The following is a 20,858-nucleotide window of genomic DNA, read 5'->3' as shown; positions in this document are numbered from 1 at the left end:
GAATGCCCTAGATGGCAGTTCTGGAATAAATGCACTCAGGCTGCATGGTCTTGATTTTGGTTTTGTATAAATTGAAAACAAGATCTGAAATTAAACCCTATTGTCCATTTCCCTTTAAATAATAGTTGCCTAATTATGAGTTTTAAGAATATTTATCTAATGCTACAATACTCTGGAAAGCTTGTGCCTATGGTTGTAGTTAAAATGTCGATGAGATCTCCAGCCTGTTACCATGCACATTTTATTTGTAGTGCTATATATATATATATCACTACGAATATATATATACATGTTGTGTTGCAGAGGGTAGATCAGTGGAGTCAGTACAAATATACGTGGGGGTATTGCAGTTTTTGTGGCTTTCTCTTGCTATCTAAGCTCTCTGTTATAACAAATTGTGCTTCCTGACTGCAAGTCTGTGTGAGCTGAGGTCTCCGAGAGCCCTTAGCCCAAGCAGCAAGGGTCAAAGTGGGCGAAAAATAAAGTGTTATTAGCAGAGGAAGCAGCACAGGGACACCAGTGAAGAACAGGGTGCAGGTGAGTGGCAGAAGAGGCTGCTCGGGAAAGCCCGAGCGAGGCTCCCTGCAGCTGGGCACCTCTCTGCTGCACGCAGGAGCACACAGCCAACCTCTGCCTGTGGCGCTCTTAAATCCTGCACTCTTCTTAAATCCTGGGCGGCTCGTCTGTGCCGTGCCAAGAGCCCATAGCCAGGAGCTTCTCCCTTGGCCTCGTCGTGGTATGATATTAATAAGAGGCGGCCTCTGGCCCGAATTACAGACAGCAGGAGTCCCCTGGGGGACAGCGGGCAAGAAGGTGAATGGGGGCAGGAGTGGAGATGGGGAGGGTGAAGGGAGATGGAAAAATGTGCTGGCTTTCTCAGCCCAGCTGAAATTCACCCCTTCCTTCGAAATTAATGACATTTGTTCAGATTAAAACCCAAGCATACGCAGGTTGCTCCTGCGTTGTCCACAGTGATCCGCTGAGGTTCAGGTCGAGGTATGTGCACATCTGGGTCGTTGGGACAGCGGTGATTAAACCCAGGTGTCAGCTTATCCCAGGATTCGATGTCTGTCCACAATAATGGGAAAAATGCGATTGAAGGCCTAATAAAACAGGGCTTCTGCGGGGTCCCAACAGCTGGTAGAAGCATCGCTTGCCCTGCCTGAGAGGGGGCCTTTCTGTGCGTGTGCTTTTCCTGTTAGTGCTCTTTTCAACTGTCGTCATACGTGGGTCTTTGTTATGTTTGTCTTCGGGATTTTAGCCCTGCTAATTTTTGTAGCCCTTGTGTACGTACTGTATTACCTATGGCAAATTCTGTTGGCGTAACGCAGACTGGGTCCTCTGTTAAACAAAGCCGCGGTGTCCGCTCCTCCGGCAGGTCGATGGCATTTGTGTTTCGATGCAGAATCAACCTGTGATCTTTTAAAATGTCCTTTGTCGAGGCTGGTGTGCAGCATTGACCTTGAGGGTTAGATTTTTTTCCATCTCCTCCTTTTTCTTTCAGGCTGTTTTGCACATTATCATCCTGGTTTGCATACACCTTTCATTGTGTCTGCCCGAGCCACTGGAAGCTGTAAGGCTGGTCTGCCTGCTCCTCTTACATCGTGGCTGTCCACAAGGCTTCTGGATCTAATCTTAGCTCGCTATCTTGTTGTTTTGAGAAAGCAATTTCCATTTTAAAGATGCTTTTATTCTATCACACATACACGTCCTGTGCTGTCTGCCTTCTGGAGCTGCTGCCGGAATCTCAGGTGCATTGTGCTTTCCACTGACGCTTTAAATGACAGGGGAACTGCAGCTTGTTCATCCTTCCTGCATGGCAGTGCAGGGCTTCGGCTGGCATATTCAGCACCTCAACCCAAACGTCCATCAAGCTGGATTTTTTTGTGCCTTTATTCTGTAGCTCTAATGCCTGAACAGCATTTGGGTGTAATGGAAAAGCTGTCATCATCCTTGCTTACTATATATTCGGTATCCTTTTTGTTGTTTTATTATCATTATTAAAGCCCAAGGGAAGCAAAGGAATAGTAAGAGTTTTGTAGTGAACGCTTTGTGTTTTTATTTCCTGGCGATTGCTGTTAGGAAGAAATGAGCTTAGGATCTTCTTACTGCTCAGTTGTTTGGCTGACGCTGGTGTCTCCAGAGTGGGCTGTAGTAATCCCAGATCCACGGTAGATGTTTCTTTCACCAGTTTACAATGAATAATCCTCTTAATTTCCTCAACTAGCAGCTGGTATTGCTACAACCTGTGCCTAAAACCAAGAAGGGCTTATTCAGAAAGCCTTCTGGCCGTGCGAGCAGGGAGGCATTTTCTCCCCGTGGGGGCTGCGTGGGCTGACGTTCCCAAGGCCGGCGCTGCAGGGCCGCTAACTTCTCCTTCCTCTCTTCTAGATGCAGCAGCTGTTTTACGAAAATTATGAGCAGAACAAAAAGGGCTATATCAGAGACCTGAGGAACAGCAAAATCCACAGGGCTATCACGCTGCACCCCAACAAGAACCCCCCGTACCAGTACCGACTTCACAGCTACATGCTGAGCCGCAAGATAGCAGAGCTGCGCCACCGCACCGTGCAGCTGCACCGAGAGATTGTCCTGATGAGCAAGTACAGCAACACAGAAGTCCACAAAGACGACCTGCAGCTGGGGATGCCGCCCTCCTTCATGCGGTTCCAGCCCCGCCACCGGGAGGAAATCTTGGAGTGGGAGTTCCTTACGGGCAAGTATTTGTACTCGGGTGCCGACGGGCAGCCCCCTCGCAGAGGAATGGACTCTTCGCAGCGGGAAGCGCTGGACGACATCGTTATGCAGGTCATGGAAATGATCAACGCGAACGCCAAGACCCGGGGGAGGATCATAGATTTCAAGGAAATCCAGTATGGCTATCGCAGGGTGAATCCCATGTACGGGGCAGAGTACGTGCTGGACTTGTTGCTCCTGTACAAAAAGCACAAGGGGAAGAAGATGACTGTCCCCGTCAGGAGGCACGCGTACCTGCAGCAGACCTTCAGCAAGATCCAGTTCATGGAGCACGAAGAGATGGACGCCAAAGAGCTGGCCAGCAAAATTAACCAGGATTCCGGATCCTTGTCCTTCCTCTCCAACTCGCTGAAGATGTTTGTTCCATTCCAGCTCAGCAGATCAAAAGTGGAGAGGAAGGAGCTCAAAGACCAGAAGATCAACATCCTGATTCCCCTCTCCGGACGTTTTGACATGTTCGCGAGGTTCATGGGGAATTTTGAGAAGACGTGCCTCATTCCAAACCAGAACGTCAAGCTGGTCGTCCTGCTCTTCAATTCCAACTCCAACCCCGACAAAGCAAAACAAATCGACCTGATGAGAGATTACCGCTCCAAATACCCCAAGGCCGACATGCAGGTTTTACCGGTGTCTGGGGAGTTCTCGAGGGCACTGGCTCTGGAAGTCGGATCCTCTCAGTTCCAGAACGAGTCTTTACTTTTCTTCTGTGATGTTGACTTAGTGTTTACCACAGAATTCCTCCAGAGGTGTCGAGCCAACACAGTTTTGGGTCAACAAGTATACTTTCCCATCATTTTTAGCCAGTACGATCCAAAGATTGTTTATAGTGGAAAGGTTCCTAGTGACAATCATTTTGCCTTCACCCAGAAAACAGGTTTCTGGAGGAACTATGGCTTTGGTATTACCTGTATTTACAAAGGTGACCTTCTTCGAGCCGGCGGCTTTGATGTCTCCATCCAGGGCTGGGGCCTTGAAGACGTAGACCTGTTTAACAAAGTCATTCAAGCTGGCTTAAAAACTTTCCGAAGCCAAGAAATTGGAGTAGTCCATGTGCATCACCCTGTTTTTTGTGACCCCAACCTTGATCCAAAACAATATAAAATGTGCTTGGGGTCCAAAGCTTCGACGTATGGATCCACGCAGCAGCTGGCTGAAATATGGTTTGAAAAAAATGACCCGAGTTTTGGGAAAAGCAGCAATACTAATGGCTCAGTGAGGACAGCCTAATGTCCAGCTATGCTGGAAAAGACTTTTTTTTTAATTATCTAATTTATTTTTGGGAAAATGTTTTTTGATAATTCACTTTTAAAAGACCACACAGGATATATTTTAGAAATCATCGTTGTTTTCTTACAAAGTGCTCATTTTGAGAAGAACAAGGCCGTTGGTTTTTTTGTTGTCGTTGTTGTTGTGTTTTTGTTTTTGAACAAAACTGTGATCAATATTTGCCTTCAGACAAACAAACAAAACATGTTTAAGAATTATCTGACCGATCTGCGGAAGCCTGACTTGAATTAGAATTTCCTTATGAACAAAATATTGTTTCCTACCTTTTCCATTGCTGTCTTCGTTGCTAGGATTCTGTAAATTGGGACCTGAGCGTTCAAGCAGAGCGACAAAACGCTGTATCTAAAAGCTGTTGAGACTGCTACAGTGCACAGATTCTGCTTTTTTTTTGTTAAGGATAGCCATTATTTTTAAAATTGTGTTGGAACAAAATGAATCAGTGTGGCGTTGGTAGGGGTGTTCGTTGCAGGAGTTTTTTCAAATGGCTGATTATTTCAGTTTAAAATACACTTCCACTTGTTATGGCCAGGCAACTTGAAGGGAGGGGAGAAAGTAAGCACAACCTGCAATGAGATGAGTCCTCGTAGAAATTTTTGTCTTTTATACTTGGTCTGTGTATGGATCCAATGTTGGAAGAATCCGTGGTGGATTCTGTATATTATCCTCAACCGCTGTCCTGTCTGGAGCTGAGGCCGTGTGATAGAGAAAGGCTGAAGCATAAATGAATGAAATAAATCAAATGAGAATCTCTCGCAGAAAAGCGACAGTACACACCGAAAAATTAGAACTCCCTAACGAGGACTTTGAAAAAACTTCCATACAAAGTGTACTGCACCTGATTGCATCGATTTTGTTCGGTTACGTAATGTTAATGGGAACAATTATTACATTTGATTACTAGTTTTGTTTTGTTTGGTTTTGTTTTCTGTATCTGATAGACCTTTAATTTATTTAATATCCATTGTTTTAGGTTCTTGACCTTTCCTTGAATATCTGTTAGTCATTTTAATATTTTATATATATATATATGTGTGTGTAAATATATATATATATATTAGGAATGTATTGCATCTTCTCACTGATAAGGTAGTGTACATCATATTTGCAGCAAATGATCTCCAAAGATTACTTTCTAAAATATTTTTTCATGGATCTTTTTTTTCCCAAATTTCTTTAACATTTTTGGAATGACTTACGAAAGCTTAGGAATTTTTTTGGTATTCTAAGAGGAATCGGGGATGGGGAGGCTGAATACAAGGAAAGTGTGATCCCTGTGAATTAACACCTAGCAAAGTTAGAGAAAATATACAAAATAAAGTGCCTTAAAGCCAGAAAGGGAACCCTTTATACTGAGACTTAAGCAGTGAATGGACGTTGTCGTTGAAGCAGATGATCTGTCGGGACCTACCTACCTGTAAATATCTTGCTCAGCAGAAACAAAAAATAAAAACCAGCGAACAATATATTTTTCTATCGTATCCTCCAGCACCATTTTGTCTCGTTGCTCTCAGTTCCACTTTGCCTACTCTTTGGGAAGTGGAGAATGGCGAAAGAAAGGAGAAAAACCGATGCTTAGGTTGTTGCCACGTCTGAGGGGATCTTATGGAGTAATTGCTATTCCAGTAGAAAAAAAAAATAACCATTGTTTACACATGTATGGAATATGAACTGCAACTAGCGTAGAGTCGATGTCTTATAATGTTCATCGTTTTTTGGTGACAGTCCCAAGGATGTAGGTACTTGGATGGATTCAGTGCATGGAATTTTTTTTTTTTTAAGACTTGCTTCTAAGATGCAATAAAGATTTTTTATTTGCAATCGGAGCTCCTCATGTCGTCTGCCGCCGTCCGTGCCCATGACGCAGCGTGGGCGCAGCTGTGAAGGTGAATTGGCCCGGGGAGGTAAAGCCTGGCAAACCAGCCCCTCTCTTCCAAAGGGTTTTGACCTCTCTGCTGTGTTTCGGCCTGGAAGGAGCCTCGTGCCACCTCGCTGGGCTGGGGGAGAGGGAGAGCAGCCTTCGTGGCAGGTCCCCGGGTGCTCCTGGTTGGGTTTAATGGGGGCTTTGGGCTTGTCCCTGGGGAGAGATTAAAAGTGCTCCCGCTGCTAACAGAGACATCTGAAAACATCCGTAACGACACATCTGAAGTGACAAGGCTGATCAATTGAGTCATGTTTTGTGTATTTAAGACACAGTAAAAATAATTGTGAGAAGCGTTGAGTACTTATTTTTAATAGCCCTGCCACCTTTATCACGGGTGTTCAGTATCGGTGTGGGGCTTTTTAATGTGAAAAATAAAGTCCCAAAGCAACAGTCTGAGGGATCGCAGAAATGTTTCTTTGCAATAGGGAAGGGGGAAAAAAAACAACTTGTATTTGTGGCTGCAGAACAGAGTTTGAAGAATATGACCCCTAAAGAACTGCACCAGAGGACGGGGGAAAATAAGGCCTATACTTATACCGTATTTATTAAAGTTTATGATTATGCAGGACTTTTTTAGCCCATAACAGCTGGTAAAAGCAGAATGCATTTAAATGGAAAAAGTCATTTAATGAAAAGCACCCGTCCAGTGTTTTTTTTTTTTTTTCAGTTGCTGCAGTTCTGGTCCAGCTCCCAGACAAGCTCAAGGAGTGAACGCGAGTTGTGCACCAAGCTCGGAGTCAGCTCTTGGGGCCCACATCTTAATTGAGCACATATTTTATGAACTTGCAGCTTCAAAGTAATCCATTTTAACGTTCACTTTTAAATTATAACCATCTATGATAAAGTCTAACCTTATAAAACAACATTTTATGCTAAAATAAACTCTTATTTGCTGCCCGAGTGTTAAGGAGGTTGCGCAGGTGGAAGCCATTGGCTCTCAGGTGCTAACCCAGCCTTCGACGGAAATTACTTTTGGAGCTGGGACATTGCCTTTGCAGTTTGCCTCATTTGTTCGGTTCAGGGAGAAGCTTTCTAATTTCTGAACAGTGAATTAGCAGCGGAGACACCAGGAGCATTTGCCTGCAGCCTGTTCAGAACCTCAAGGTGTGAGGGCATCAGTCTGAAACAACTCAGTGACTGAGAGCAATTTGCTCAGCTGCTTCTCTTGTGCATTAAAACTGTTAAAAATATGCAAGGCACTTCTTTCCCTTGTTCTCCCCGTGTGCTTAGCCATGGTGCAGGGTGGCGAGGGCAGCCTGGCCGAAATCTGTGGTGAGCCTCGGGCTGGGGGGGGGGGGGGGGGGGGCGTCATCGAGGCTGCACTGGGCTTCGTGCATCACACACAGGAGTTAAATCAGACCTGACCTTTCGGGGAGGAGCTGGATTTACTGCCACCCTTTTCTAAAAGCGCTTCCCTCTCAGCACCTTCTGCCCTTGCTCAAGGATAAATGATGTGCAAAGAGGGGATGGGGAACGAGAGACAACAGGATGGGGAACGGCGGCACGGTGCTTCGGTGGCCGCAGCGCCTCTTTGCAGGTTAAATATTTGTGTGCAGCTTTGCAGAGTCACGGTCTGTGGAAGGATTTCAAGTTCTGGTCCTTCAGGCACAGCGGGTTTTTATTGCCCTGAAAATGAGTTACCAGCTTTGGCCTCCAAGCGAGTTCCCTGGACCTGGCCATACAGCGCCTTCCAGCAACATCAGCAAGAAAGTCCCAACCCAGAATCTGCTTAGTCTGGAGTTTTGGGTGAAGGGCTAACTTTACGCTGCAAATCATTAGACTAAGCTGTTCTGCATGAATACTTGCTAAAAATATTCCACTTGCAGAGCCAGCCTCACTCGAGAGATTTTTTTTTTTTTTTTTTGGAAGACATCCTTCAGAGGCCGCGCGAGCAGGTTTCTGTTCGCCCGGGCAGACGCTGCCGGGTCCCCCGAAGCCCTTTGCTTGGGGATCAGGTTGCTGGGCCCTGCTTTAAGCAAATGTTTTTGTGCCCAGCTCTGTAATCTCTACTGCTCTGGGAGCATGAGTTATTGCTCTGGCTGGAGCAAATTCAGTTTCTTTTTGTTCATATTGCACTCAAAGGCTTTTTTCTCCGCGGGGCATGGGCAGGCTTGGGGACATCAGCTCGCCTGGCTTGGGCGCATTCGAGCCGCGGTGCAGACTCATCCCATGGGCTCCCCCCCCCGCATCCTGCCCCTTGGCACTGCTGCCCCAGGAGCTTCTCTGCTCTCTTCCAAGCTGCTGCCGATGTTTCCCAGGTGCAGGCGTCCCAAAGCGGCTCCTCGGGGGGGGAGCGACGCTGCCAGGGCAGAAATCCACTGGGCTGCAAATCATGTTTATGAGCGGGGAGAAAAAATAAAAATTAAAAAAAAAAAATTAACATTAAAAAAAAAAAACAGACGGAATACCGGGCTGGCTGTATTTGCTTTCACACTTTAATTCAATAAAAACCTCGACTTTAATTGACCTGAATAGGCTCCAAGGTTTCCAGCGGGCTGGAAGCGGGGGTCCCCGGTGCAGGGGAGCTTTGCTGGGCACGGGGCCGGCTCCTGCTTTGCTGCTCGCCACCTCTTTGTTCCTTTAGAGAAGGAAGACAAAAAGGAAAAACCCACAAAACCCACACCTTTCTGCTTTATTGACTTTTCAATGATAGGGCTCCTACAAAGGGCACAGTTAAAAGCCACTTGAGTGATTGCGTGCTAAAACAAATGCCCAGAGCAAACAGGCTGTGACATGGGGAAGATGGGTGCTGTTTGCTCTGCTGGCGCTGGCTCCCCGGGCAGTGTTTCAGGTGGTTCTGAAACAAAAGGTGGGCCCCGGGGCACCTATCCCTATCCCTAATCCCTATCCCTATCCCTACCCCTACCCCTACCCCTATCCCTATCCCTGGCGCCTTCCCCATCCTCAGCCTCATCCCTTTCCCCACCCCAAACCTATCTCCTGTCTCCTTCCCATTCCCTTCTCCACCCCTTCTTCATCCCTTCCTCTTCCCGTCCCCACCCCCATCCCCTTCTCCTTCCCCAACCCCACCCCATCACCATTCCCCTCCTTGTCTCCAACCCATCTCCATGGCTGCAAATCCGGGGCTGTGGCCGATGGCTTCTGTCTCCACAAGCCAATGCTTTCCTTCATTTCTGCTCTTCAGAGCAGGCACCGCGGTCCTGTGCCTGGCCCGCAGCCGCCGGCCCCCCTCCCCAACCCTGGCTTCTCCCCCAAAATAATAGGAAAAAAATTAAAAGAGGCAAAGCAGCGGGGCACTGCCGGGATCACTGCCCTCCCCGCCTGCTTCCCAGCCAGCTCCCCGCCTTGAGACGTGGCCAAGGTAATGCCCGTCAAAACGCAGACAGGTTTGGGAGTCTAAGTGGAAAGGACTTTGGTTTTTTTTTTTTTTTTTTTTTTTAATTGAATTGTTTTAATTGCTTTTTTTCTCCGAGCATCCCTGGGCCGGTTCTTGCAGGGCCTGGCAGCGTTTCCAGCCCCTGTTGTTTGTGGGCAGCGTGCGTGGAGCTGAGCCGGGCGCCGCCACCTTCTCCCAGGAAATCAGGAGCCGCGCGTAAGCAAAGCGCAGGGTGTTATTCGCACAAAGGGAATCGTGAATTGTTTGTTTGTTGTGTGGAAAACTCGACACAGCTGAAAAGTTCCCGGGTTTGTAACAGCTCCTCGGCCCCCAAGCTGGGGATTTGGGGTGCGGAGCGGCCCTGGCAGCCCCATCCCCGTGGTGCCGCCCGCACCGCCCAAACCCCTCAGAAACCCCAATCCCCAGGGGTCAGAGTGACGGCTCCCCAGGGAGTGTTTATTACAGCCAGAAGACGCTCAGAAGTGCTTAATGGTGCGGAAACCAGCAGCCCCCCGCACCTCCGCTGCTCCCGTTACAAGACCCCGGGGGTGCCGGGACGCCCCCCCCCCCCCCCCCCCCCCATGGCTGCCCTGGGACCCCGCGGCCGGCGGCTGGCAGGGGGCTTCCCGCCCCATGAAAGCGCCGCGTAAAAGACCCTATTGTCAAGCTGAAGAACTAAGAAATAAAACAGGACCGAATTGTGCAGAGGAGCCTTTGCCGGCTCATATTTTTCCTACAGAGCGGGCCCGGCGGCGGGGGCCCTGCAGGACGCGGCGCGGGCGCCTTAATGCTGCATTCAGCAGCGCTGGCCCCATAAAGTTCCCTTGTAGGGCCCAGCGGGGCCGCGATGAATGGGGCCCTGTGGCTATGCCGGGAGGTCTGGGGGTGGCAGAGAGCACGGCCCCGCTGCAAGGTTCCCCATTCACGCCGTGGAGAGGTTTTGGGGCTGGGTCTTTGGGGTGGTGGCAGCGCTCAGAGCCACGGGGATTGCACCCAGCGGGGTCTGGTGAAGCACCCAGCGATTCCCAGCTGCCTTCACCACCCCAAAGCCTCAGCTGTGTCCTGTGCTCCTCTGGTGCTGGGACAGGAGTGCCCCAGGTGCTGGGGACAGCTGCGGGGCCGTGTCACGGGGACAGGGACGCGTGCTGGAAACGTGCAGCGCTGAAGTGATGGGGAATAAAAATCCAGGAAGGGCTCATCTCATGCAGGAGGTGGCGTCCAGTGACATCCGCTCGGGCTGGGACCGAGAGGAAGCTGCTGAAGATGCCGTTCTTACGTGTTTTTAAATCTCAGTGACGTTTCTCTAGGCACGGCAATGCAGTGAGGAAGATGAACCGCCCATCTCAGCAGGGCATCAGCCGCCCGCTGCCCACAGCAAATCCCAGCCTGGGGACATGGTGCCCCTAAACCCCACACAGCGCCCCCATCCCCGTCCCCGTCCCCGTGCCCCAGGGTGAGCTGAGGACACGCTGGCAGCCCGAAATAGCCACCCTATTTCCTGTCCTTTTAACATTTGCTTAAAGAAAACCAATTTCCTTTGGCCTTTGGGCAGCAGCATGCAAAGCAACGCGCTGCCCCTTCCCGCGGGGAGCGCCCAGCCCCACAGCCACGGGGCAGCGCTGGAAGAGCGCAGCGGGATTCGCTCCTGCCCAGCAGCAACCTGCTACAAGAGGGGGCAGGAGCAGCTCAGCACCGAGCGGGGAGCGCTCCCAGCTTCGTTAGCAAGTAATTAATGGCCTAACACCCCCCTCCCTGGCCCTTAATCCCATTTGAGAGCAGCCGATTCCTCGAGCTGAGCCCTTTTGGTGTGGGCGCTGCTGCTGGATGGGCTGGGGGAACCGGGACCTGCCAGAACCACAGGGCACGGATGCTTCGTCTGCCCTCGGTCAGCTCCCAGCCCCTTCCAGGCCTCTGCTCAGCCCCGGTTTTAGAAACTGGAACAAAATAGCAAGGACTGCAATTTAGTCAGCTGTCCGGAGGCAAGCACGGGGAGCTGGGTGTTAATTGCAGCAGCTCCCAGCCCATGTGGCCTCGAGGAGAGTCCTCATGCTGGTGCCTGGGGCTCGGGCAGCCCCCTGCTCCTGGGCTTTGGGGTTTTTCCTGCCTTTGAGCCCTTTTCTCTCTCCCCAGGCAAGGCAGGGCAATGGGTGCCGCCGCTCACCCATCCCACCAGGAGCAGAGCACGGTTTTGCTGGGTCAGGAATGAGCATTGAAGTCTCCCAGACTGTTTGACCTGGTAGATTTGGGATTATTTTTTTGTTCATTTTTCCTCCTGGGGATTTACTCCCATGGCACATGCATTGCCTACGTAATGGGGCCTTGCACTAACACGGTTCTGGGTTTGTTGGGGATTCTGCCCTGACTCCCCAGTTGGAAGCTCTTTGGGCTCGTGGTCTCTGACCCCACATCCCAGCAGGTCTCTGCCCAGTGCCACACGCTCGCTCCCAGCCCCGCAGCAGCTCCGTCCCCCACCACAGCCCCCCCGGCCCCTCTCCCTTCCTGGCCAACCATCCTGACCCGTTGCAGACCGTCCTTTCCCGGCAGCAGGATTTTCAGAGCAGCGACTTTATGATGTGTCTGGGGGCGGGCGGGCGTTTAATAACAGCCCAGGAGCTTGGCTGCGGGAGCAGAACAAAGGCGGCTTTGTGCCGGGGCCCGGCCCGTGCCCACCGCAGGTGACGGCGAGGCTTGGGCTGACTCCTGGGGGCGTTGGTGCAAGCCCCCAGCCTAGGAAGCGGTGCCTGAAGCAGTGCCTGGGATGTTTCGGGTGAGAGGGACGATAAGGATCCACTGTTGTTCTTCCAGACATTGTTCTCTCAAAGAACACATGGAAGACTCAATGAAAGTACAAGCTGTTTTACAGCCCCCGGGGGGGCTTCAGGGATTGCTCATGCAACTGCTGGGGCAGGGCTGAGCCATCTCCTCCCTCCGTGTGGGACAGCACAGGGCCTGGGGCTTCACCAGCTGCTGGAGGGATGGAGACAGGTAAAGCTGCGCCAGGAGATTGACTGATAAAGGATAAATCCCGTGTCCCCCCCCCGTGGTGCTCACCAGGAGGAGATGCATTTTCATCAGCTGCTGCAAACCCCGAACGCGCCGCAGCTGATGCAGGCGTGGGTTGTTAATAAGGAGTGCCACCAACGCAGCGCCGCCGTGGGGAGGAATCTGTTTATTTTAAGATACACTTTGTTTCCGAAGAAGGATATTTTAGCAGCCTGCAACAGAAATGTGAACCAGACGGTTAACCTGCCCGCTCGGCCTTGGCCAGCCTTGCCGATGCTCACACAAGTTTCCTGGGATAGAAAAAAAAAAAAAAAAAAAGGTCCAAAATCCAAACTGTACACCTTTTTACAGGGCGCTTGGCCGGGCTCACTTTTTTCACTGCTGTACAAAGCTTGGGGTAACGAAGTGCAGTTGTGTTCAGAGCCAAGGCACCATCCTAGGCCGCTAATGAAGATAAAATAAAAGCTGCAGTGAGCGGAAGCTGAACAGATACACAGGCAAATTAAGCTTATTGTGTTCCTGATACTCCAGAGTGCATTTACCGAGAGAAAGAGGAGCAGAACAAAGACAGCTTGTAAGCTCTCCTGCTCACAGGGCTCCCTTCTTGACACATCAGGAAGCATCTGTCAAACCGAGTGGCTTTGCTTTGTATCAGCTCTATCTTACAATTGACTTTGCAACAGTGCAATTAAATAGCTCACTTACTGAGATTGTGCAACATTAGTGGCTGAGAGATTAATTTTAGGATCTCTCACAGTAACACTACACCGTAATAGCTTGGAGGAACCAGAAATGCACCGGCCAGCCAAAGCGTATCGCTGGTTCCTGCACCTGGATGTCCCTGCACAGCTCCACCTGAAGCAGCCTCTGACAAACGTGCAGGGCTGTGGGCAGCAGCCCCGCAGCAGAGGGCTGGCAGCAGGCACATCTCCGAGGAGCAGGGCGAGTTACAGCCCGCAGCGCCAGCCAGCAGGCGGTGGGGCACTGCAACGTGCTCGGGCTCCCAGGACAGAGCCCGCTGTAGTAAATGGAGCTCTCCTGGCTGACGACACGCACCGTAAAAAAAGCAGCAGCAGCAGCCAGGGCGTGCTGAGGGGGAGGAGGGAATTTAAAACAGGGAGAAGGAAACTCAGAATAAAGGGCATGAGCAGAACTGCAGCCACCGCCACCTCCTGCTCGCAGGGGAGCGTGTGGCAGGCGGACGTGCAGAGTGCCCACGGCCCGGCCTCACGCCGGGGCTGTCAGTCTCCAAAATCCCCAACGGGGCTCCAGCCGCTGAAACCCCGCAGAGCTCATTAGCAGCAAAACAGAGGCACGCTCCCCACACCCCTCTCATCCCCTCCCTGCGCGGGGCCGTGCCCTGGAGTCCAGCTGTGCCCGGAGCAGGACGCGTCCATCCTTCCTGGGTCCTTGGGTCCCTTGCCACGAGCACTACCTCCGTTTTCGCATGCAGGTTTCGAGCCTTCCCAGCTCTTCGTAGGCCTGGTAGAAAACGTTGAAGTCTCTGGCGCTCCAGCCCCGCCAGACAGCCAGGCACCACTCCGTGTTTTCGTTCTCGAAGCAGCACACGACGGTGTCCTTCGCTATGAGGGCAGCATCCACCAGCGTCCTGGGGAACCAAGAGCAGAGAGTGGCATCAGCGCAGGGAGCTCAGCTAAGGCAGCACACCCTTAATCTGGGAGGCACTGGCTCACGAGCTTCCCTTTCCAGCCAGCAAATCTCCTTTTATAAGCTGCAAACCCTTGGGAAAGGAGAGCACAGCAAGGAGAGGAATCAGAAACTACGGCACGGCAAAAGCAAGCAGTTTGGCGACACGAGATTTTTGAAAGGGATTCAGGTGCCTGCACAGGAAGACGGGTGCTTAAGTCTGCCACGGCATTTTGAAGTTGCTGGTAATCTCCTGATTTGCTAAATCCACAGACTCCTTCCTGCTGCCAGCTGGGTGTTTGCAAAGTAGCCTGCATCGTGCCACAGCTAACAGGCTGCCAAGAGCTTCTGGGGCCCAAAAGGCCACGTGGAAGCGGGACGGAGCCCACCTCTGCCAGCTCGGGGTACGAGCCCCAAGTCCGGAGCAGCAGGCACGGCTGCGACAGCAGCACAGGGACCTGTAAGGTTCGTGTACAAGGAGTGCTACGTGACAGCATCGCTTGTGGGGGTCCTTCCCTTCACAGCCTCCTAGCGCATTTCCTGATCAAGCAGTGGGGACTGAAGCTGGCCCTGCAGACAGCCCAGAAGGAGCTGGCCAGGCAGAAGGTGGTACTTATGGCCTCGCAGGGTTCAAAGGACAGGAGTCCATCCCTAGCTGGACTCTTTCCACCACTCCAATAGCAGATGGGGGAAGACCAGCCCCAAAACATCCCCCAGAAAGGCCCCCAGACCTCGGTGGGGAGCGCTGGCCACGAGGGCTGCGTGGCATCCTTGGCAGCTGGTTTTTATCACAAGCTGCCCTAAAAAGCCATCTCCCTTCCCGTCCCCCTCCACGCAGGGCCTGGAGCTGGCTCTGGGTCGCCAATAAAACTCCCCACACCCAAGTGAGTAACGGGCTCGGAGGAGGCAGGCAGGATCCTGCGTTCGTCCTGCCGGTGCTGTGGGTGACTCAGCGGGCTGCGTGCCCGACCCGGCCAGCACCCGCGAGCCTGCGACGGCCGGGACACCTTGCCCGGACTCCACACTTCATTTTTTCCCCTATTTCTTTCCACAAACTGGGCGAAGTTAAAAAAAAAATGGAGCTAACAGTCACCGATACCTGACTCTCGACTAACCGATAGAGACACTCAATTAATGAGCAGAGGGAATGGCAGGAGCGCTTTGATCTCACGCTGTGTTTACCCAGTGGTAATAAATGGTCATTTATAATCCTTAGCACTGCTTAACCTCCATTTGTTTGGACATAAATAGTACAATCCTAGCCCGCTATTTAAGTGATCAGCAGGAACACTCCCATCTCTCCAGCAGCTATTTATTTACTTGGACTCTTGCTTGCTGCATGAAACATTTTAAATGAATGTATGTAACTGCTCCCCCCTGTGCCCCGGGAGCCTTCCCCCGGCCCGGCCCTGCCGGCAGCACAAAGGTGCTCATTTAGAGCCAGAACTTCAACCTGACCCACGTGAATGAAGCCACAGACAGGCGCTGCGCTCTGCATAAATACGCTGCTTGTTCTTGACACAGGGCCCGGGCCTGCCAAGCTCCAGCCATCTCCTGCCAGGTGCCGGTGCCCTCCGAGCGCCGGGAGCCAGCACCAGGCAGGATCAGACCAACGCTGATGGCGTTGTGCAAAGCGGTGCTGCCTGTCACCTTACGGGGTGCTTGGTGTCCGTGGCTTTTGGAGCGCTCCAGCCCGTGGCTTTTCAGATGGTGCTGGAAGGAGAAAGGAAGCTCCCGAGAGCCCCTGGAGCCTGCAGAGCCACCCTCTGCCACCCTCGGTCCCCTCGTGCCCCTGGAAACTGGTGCGAAAGGCACCGCCCCAGCCAGCCTCACCCGTAGGGAGCCAGTTCCCCAGCCTTCAGCACAGCAATCACTCTGCCCCGCTGAGTGCCGGATTCCTTCTCCAGTCCGATCACGATGATATCCCCTCCTCTCCTGGAAGAGAAACAAGGAGATTGTACTCATACGCTGCGGTGGGGACCGCTGGCAGCCAAAGAAAACCCATGTTAGATATCCATCCCCTGCCACAACCCCTCCCGTAGCTATATGGACTTCTTTAGGAAAGGGGGCGCTGCAATGTGACCAAGTGTGATCCCAAATCTACCACAACGAGGGCCCCTGTGACTGGCAAAATCGCATTTCTGGTGATTTCGATCAGCTCAACAGGAGGCAACGGGACCTGCCAGAGCTGCGTCTGAGCGAGGAAGCTGCCTGCTGCTCTTTGTTTCCTCAGTAGCCAGGGACACGGGGTGTCGAGTCTCACCACCCACTTTTCCATTCTGCTGAAATCAGTCTCACGAGACATTAGATGTGACCAGTTCTGCCCAACACCAGAATTCTTTAAAAAGGAGTAGAAAAATTGATGTACCGTAGTACTGGGAATGTAATTTCTCAGTGGTACCTTGATTTTCTGGGCAGGTGAATCACACTGGGCATGCCAAAGTTCCCGAATCAGCTGGAGCTCATCTCTCATCCCTCGGCCCAGGAGGGATTTGGATCAAGTTGCTCTGGTAAGCGACCCACTTACCTGGGGATCCATATGAGGTCTTTCACTGCAAGAACCTTGACAGCTTGAAGATGCTGTGCGTTGTCGCCTGCAGGCATAGCATCGTGATCTGGGGAAGGCTTCAGTTCATGAAATTTGTCAGGCTCCTCAAAATCCGTGGAGAACGGTGCGCTGGAGGAGCTCGTGGGTGAGCTGGGCAGGCTGGAGGGGCACCGGGTGAGCCTGGTAGGAGGCGAGGAGGAGTAGGAAGACATGGAGCAATAGTCTGTGAGCGAGTCCTGGTGGTTTAAAATCTGGGTGCCAACCTCCGGGCTGTAGATAATGCTCATGTCCGCCAGCGAGTTACCCTCCAGGGCTTTGGGGTGTATGGGTGCAGTGGCTGGGATGACTGCAGAAGGCTGCTGGATCGTGAACATGTCTCGGAGGGGGCTGCAGTCTCCGCAGAAGTAGCGGGCACAGAGCTGGTAGGTGGTAACGTGGTACATGACCAGGAAGTTGCTCTTATCGTCCAGGCACCAAACCACCTCCTCCCCGTGGCACTCGGAGTTGCAGGCGATGGACGTGATCACCGACGGCGGGCTGAAGGGCTCCAGCCTCCTGCTGATCTCCATGGTGGAGCAGTCTATGATGAGGATGCCGGGGCCGTTGCTGTACCAGACCTCCGCCCCGCTGTTGGTGATCTCCATGGCCTTCACGGGGTAGGGGTTCTGCCGGGGGTCGTCATCGGAAATGTTGAACTTGGACCTGTTTGCCGTGTGGGAGCACAGGTAGGAGCAGGTGTCTGCTGGGATGCCCTGGGCTACCGAAAACACTGCTACGAGGCCATCCGACAAGCCGGCCAGCACCACGTACGAGTTCTGCAAGAAAGAGTCAGCAGATTGTCTCTCTGGATTCTTTACCTCCTTCCAACACAAAACCTTTCAATCCCAGAGGCTCTGGCTGCCTCTCACAACCCTATGAGTACACGAGTAACTTACCCCAAATCACTCGGCGATAACAGCAACATAAAAAGAAGTCATTACATGGAGGCTGCTGCAGAGCCATACTCCTCTCACCCAGTATTACCTCTCTTTATTGGCAAGGGAGGATAGACAGGCCTGGCAGCCAGCCCCGAAGGTTAACAAATTCAAGCTGGAACATGTTCAGAGACAGCCATCACGATCCCAGGAATCCAGCTGTAGGAACCCGGCCCACATCCAGAAAGGAGTAAAGCACAGCGAGGCTATTGCTATCAGGCTAGGTAGGAGAGGAATGGAAGAAATGCAGGAGGAAATCGAAAGAGAGGGAGACAACCCAACGAGAGTATGGAGTGACTGCATCTGATGTCTGCTGCCCTGATAGCTCCGCTCCTCCCAGGGATGTGCTCTCAGCCTGGGAGCCCCGGCAGCTCACGGACATCCCAGCGGAGGGCACAGAAGCAGCAGCTCAGCAAAGCGGCTGCTGAGTGCTGTGAGCAATTCTGCAGGTAGCTAAAAACCTGCCCCCGACTACAGACGTGTTCGCTGCAGGAGCTGAGGCCAGCACTGAGCTCCGGTATGCTGTGTCCTGTGGACGGGGGCTGGCGAGAAGGCCACGGCTCACTGCAGCTCCAGCTCCCTGCAGCAGTGCAAGGAGCTGTTAAACAGACAGGGAAATGGCTCTCTTGGGAATTAACTCCCCATGACCTTGGGTCCGTACCAGAAACTCCCCATCTGTGCAGCAGATAAAACAATGCCTACCTCAAAGGCCTTTATTTCCTCCCCAGGGAGCAATAACTTCTAAGAAAAGCCTCTTTGCCCAGGGCTTTTTCGCTGATACAAACCAAAGCGAACAGAACCGAATGACGCAGCACTGCCAGCTGACCCGACACAGCCTCACCCCTCCACGGCCCCGTCGTGGCAGAAAGCTCTGCCTCCTGGCATGCCCGGGGCTCCAGCAATGCTGCCTGCCTCTGCGAGGTGGGCTGGAGACCTGGCGTCATCCCTCACTGCTCAAAAATCAAGGGAAAGCTTGTGCCCTTCCAGGGATCTTGGCTGTGCCAGCCCCGTAAGATAGCTCCCAGGCTGCTTAGGTCCGCAGGGGCCAAAATCAGCATCTTGAGTTGCTCTCAGATATCGAGGGGCAGATAGAATAGGGATAAGTATTAGTTTAATTGATAACACTGTTTGCAAGGCTCGTTAAGAGCCTTGGAGTAAACCACACTATCTGCATATGAAGTGTGAGTAAAGCCATCGGTGTGCTGAGCCCATATGACTAATCCAAATCACGGCAGAACTTCCCTGTAATGGGAAAAACTAGAGAAGCAAGTGGAAAGTTGTGAAATGGGACTTGGACTTCAACTCAGTCCAGTCCCAATTCTCTAACAACTAATTAAAAGAAACCCAAGTGGCCTGCAGTGCTCGATGCCATGGCCCTGCTGCCATGTGGATCTGGTGTGAAGGCTCCTGGATATGCCAGGAGGTTGCATCAATAGGTTGGAACATGGCACAGTGCTTTGCACAAGCTGGGCTTTGGATTTTTTTTTTCCTTTGGAAAGGAGTTTGATTATTTAAACCAGAACAAAACAAAGCACAACAGCCCACATTTCTCTGGTGGAAATGGTCCAACTTTTCAGTCCAAAGGACCCTGCATAGCGAGTATTTCTTACTAAAAATGGAAAATTTAAATTGAAATGGGAATATGTGAAATTAAAAGGTTGAATTTCATTGTTTTAATGACCAGAAAATTGTTGCCGAGTTTCATTATCAGGTGCACTGTAAGAGGGTGAGGAGTTCCGAGATGCTGTGGCTATGCTGCTTGAAGTGCTTACGCTGGCTCGCCTAAACATACTGTGGGTTTGTTGACCTGGACTGCTCCTCGTGTGACACAGAACACTGTTAGTCTTCAGAGTTCTCTGTAATTTTGTCTCACTTGCTTTGAAAATGCTGAATTACCCAAGCATAGTCTTCAAAAAAAAATTTATTTCCTTGATTAGCATCAGCTCGTGTAAAACAATCACGATTCCCTTCTGGATTTGATAGGCCAAAGCCCCCTGCACTGAGAAATCAACACCGCAACCGGGCAGAGCTGCACCAGTTATACCCACTGAGCTTTACTGATTATACCAACCATGCCAAATTTTAGCCTGTCTAGACTACCGTGGAAGCAAATCTGAAAGATGTTTTATGCTTTGGGGCACTTATAACTCATAGGCTCGACTGTCAGGATTTTTTAATCCACTATTACCATCTCTTTGTTTAGGAAAGGGGGAATAAAAGCTCAAAATCCTGAGAAATGCCCTCTACCTGCCATCCTGTCCTGACGAGGACAAGGAGGTGACACATTTCACAGAAGAGCACTGCAAAGGCCACCCACCCGTGGGTGTTACGGACTCACCAAACTTCATTAGGTGCTGGTGCGGCAGGGCAGCGAGGCAAAAGCTCTCCACATCGGGGTATTACAACAGCGAACAAATGCAGGCAGGGCGGCAGGCTCCAGAAACCTTAAGTAACTTTCTCAGAATTCATTTTCAACATTCGAGCCCCACGAGGAGCCAAGAAAAACACGCAGCAACAAAACTGCATTTGAAGTCTCCGTCTTGCCAGAAGCCCCGCTGTGCCAGCAAGGCAGGCCTCCGAGCAGGGCTGTGACGGTATGTGACGGGCAGCACAGAAGATGAGCTGGCTCCAGACGTCCTGTCCTCAGAGCCGAGGACAGTGCAAGGCTCAGAGCAGCTGGGATGGCCGCAGTGAGCAGGTTAAAATAAAAAAAAAAGCAGCCCCCAGCACCATGGCCTCGGTCACCTCCTCCCTCCTTCCCCGCGGGGTCTGGCACTGCTGGCACCGAAGGCCGCGGCAGGCCGCAGCCTTTAAATGCAGCTTTTGTTTTCGTGTGCTCCAGGTTTCTGCAGGAGGCCAGAGACTCGCACCCATTCAGATCTCTCTCTCCTTCAGCATTGCTTTGTAAGAGTGCTGCAAAACAATTTAGAAAGCATCGTTTCGTTCTTTTTAACCTGTTTGTGTGCTTGCTTGTTTTTCTGAAAGGGATTGCACTGAAAACTTTATTTTTTTGTCAGAAACGATGATACTGGTGACAGAAACCATGCAACAAAAAAGCTTAAATTGTACAAGACTTTTCCTTGGCGGGTGAGTTTTGGATTCTGGGCCCCTCTCTGCTGCTTTTAAATTTCCATGATGCTTCCTTTGGATGAGAAACCAAGTTTTGGAAACTGTTTCTTTTGGATCAGCCTTCCCAAGGCAGTCATAAAGAATTCCCCTTCCCAGCAACATCCCTCGGCGATCCTCTGACTGCAAGTTACCTCACATCTCATTAGCTGAAGTCTTTCTTCCCAGGGAAATGTGAGCAATTCTCTTCTCCACTGGACAATAATTACCATGCGATAACTTTGATACAACTTGCTAGGCCATACAGTAAGTTTGACA

The 20,858-nt window shown here is 51.4% G+C and overlaps 2 protein-coding genes across 2 annotated transcripts in view; one reads left to right on the top strand and one right to left on the bottom strand.

The window, feature by feature from the left end:
• CHSY1 (chondroitin sulfate synthase 1) overlaps window positions 1-5,862 on the top strand; it is a 66,621-nt gene extending 60,759 nt beyond the window's left edge. Inside the window, exon 3 of the mRNA XM_040569687.1 lies at window positions 2,392-5,862. Within this exon, the coding sequence (XP_040425621.1) occupies window positions 2,392-3,984 (1,593 nt within the window). The 3' untranslated portion in view covers window positions 3,985-5,862. The remainder of the gene's footprint in view (window positions 1-2,391) is intronic.
• Window positions 5,863-12,459: 6,597 nt separating this feature from the next.
• LRRK1 (leucine rich repeat kinase 1) overlaps window positions 12,460-20,858 on the bottom strand; it is a 76,610-nt gene continuing 68,211 nt past the window's right edge. Inside the window, 3 exon segments of the mRNA XM_040569486.1 lie at window positions 12,460-13,914; window positions 15,786-15,887; window positions 16,480-17,315. Of these exon segments, the coding sequence (XP_040425420.1) occupies window positions 13,737-13,914; window positions 15,786-15,887; window positions 16,480-17,315 (1,116 nt within the window). The 3' untranslated portion in view covers window positions 12,460-13,736.

The sequence above is a fragment of the Cygnus olor genome, chromosome 11 (assembly GCF_009769625.2).
Source record: "Cygnus olor isolate bCygOlo1 chromosome 11, bCygOlo1.pri.v2, whole genome shotgun sequence".
NCBI lineage: Eukaryota > Metazoa > Chordata > Aves > Anseriformes > Anatidae > Cygnus > Cygnus olor.
This window is presented reverse-complemented; position numbering and strand designations above follow the sequence as displayed.